Genomic DNA, 824 nt, shown 5'->3' with positions numbered 1-824 from the left:
TTTGGCGTTGTTTGGTCAATGCCTTGATTCACCTTATACATTTTTACAGGCATACGTAGGACTTGGGAAGTTCCGCCTTAACGTTCGGTAAGTCTTCTAGCACCAATCGGCTATTAAAACTCACGAATATCTTGTAGATTCACGTCAAGTGCGACAAAGGTGGCGAGTTTTGGCTTGAATGCAGGTAAGTCGACGCCGTGTGTGTTTGTGAAAGAAATTAAATGTACGTTCATGGCCAGAACTTCCCCAACCTTCAATCTCACGTCGCACGTTCATCTCGGCCGGTACTACAACTTCACTGGTCATCTTAAGCAGTGCGGACGAAAGGAAAGGAATCACGTCAAGTGCGATGAAGGTGGCGAATTTTGGCTTGAATGCAGGTAAGTTGACGCGGTGACTGTTTGTGAAAGAATTAACGTAGAACACGAAACACACGTCTTTACAGGAACACGTAGGACTTCACGACGCGAATGCGTAATCACGTTCACATTGACGGCGATGTTTTAGCGGAGCCAGGGGCAGCCACGTCGGTCGTTGTGGATCACAACTTCCATAACTTAGTAGGAACACAGCATTAGTTCATTCAATTCATTTTATTAAGTTGCATTATTCTTGAAACCCATTGGAGTAGCTATTTACGCGTTAAGTACCTGGCTAGCAGCTAACAAATCCACCGCGTGCGCGGTAAAGTTCTTTGCATCTGTTTTGAATGACTTGCTTTCAAACAAATGCAATCAAAACTACCGCGCGCACGGTAGTTTTGTTTGTTCAAGTTGAGAAACTTCTGGATGTGAAACAACGCCAAATTATGACGTGCGCCAAGG

General features: G+C 44.8%; 1 protein-coding gene across 1 annotated transcript in view; it reads left to right on the top strand.

Moving 5' to 3' along the window:
- Positions 1–231: 231 nt before the first annotated feature.
- Positions 232–824, top strand: part of LACBIDRAFT_335796 (uncharacterized protein) — a gene marked incomplete at both ends in the record, with an annotated part of 3,228 nt that continues 2,635 nt past the window's right edge. Inside the window, one exon of the mRNA XM_001890691.1 lies at positions 232–380. Coding sequence (XP_001890726.1) covers positions 232–380 — 149 coding nt within the window. The remainder of the gene's footprint in view (positions 381–824) is intronic.

Source organism: Laccaria bicolor, genomic scaffold (genome assembly GCF_000143565.1).
Source record: "Laccaria bicolor S238N-H82 LACBIscaffold_151 genomic scaffold, whole genome shotgun sequence".
Taxonomy (NCBI): Eukaryota; Fungi; Basidiomycota; class Agaricomycetes; order Agaricales; family Hydnangiaceae; genus Laccaria; species Laccaria bicolor.
Note: the sequence above shows the minus strand (reverse complement) of the source record. Positions and strands in the feature narration are given on the sequence as shown.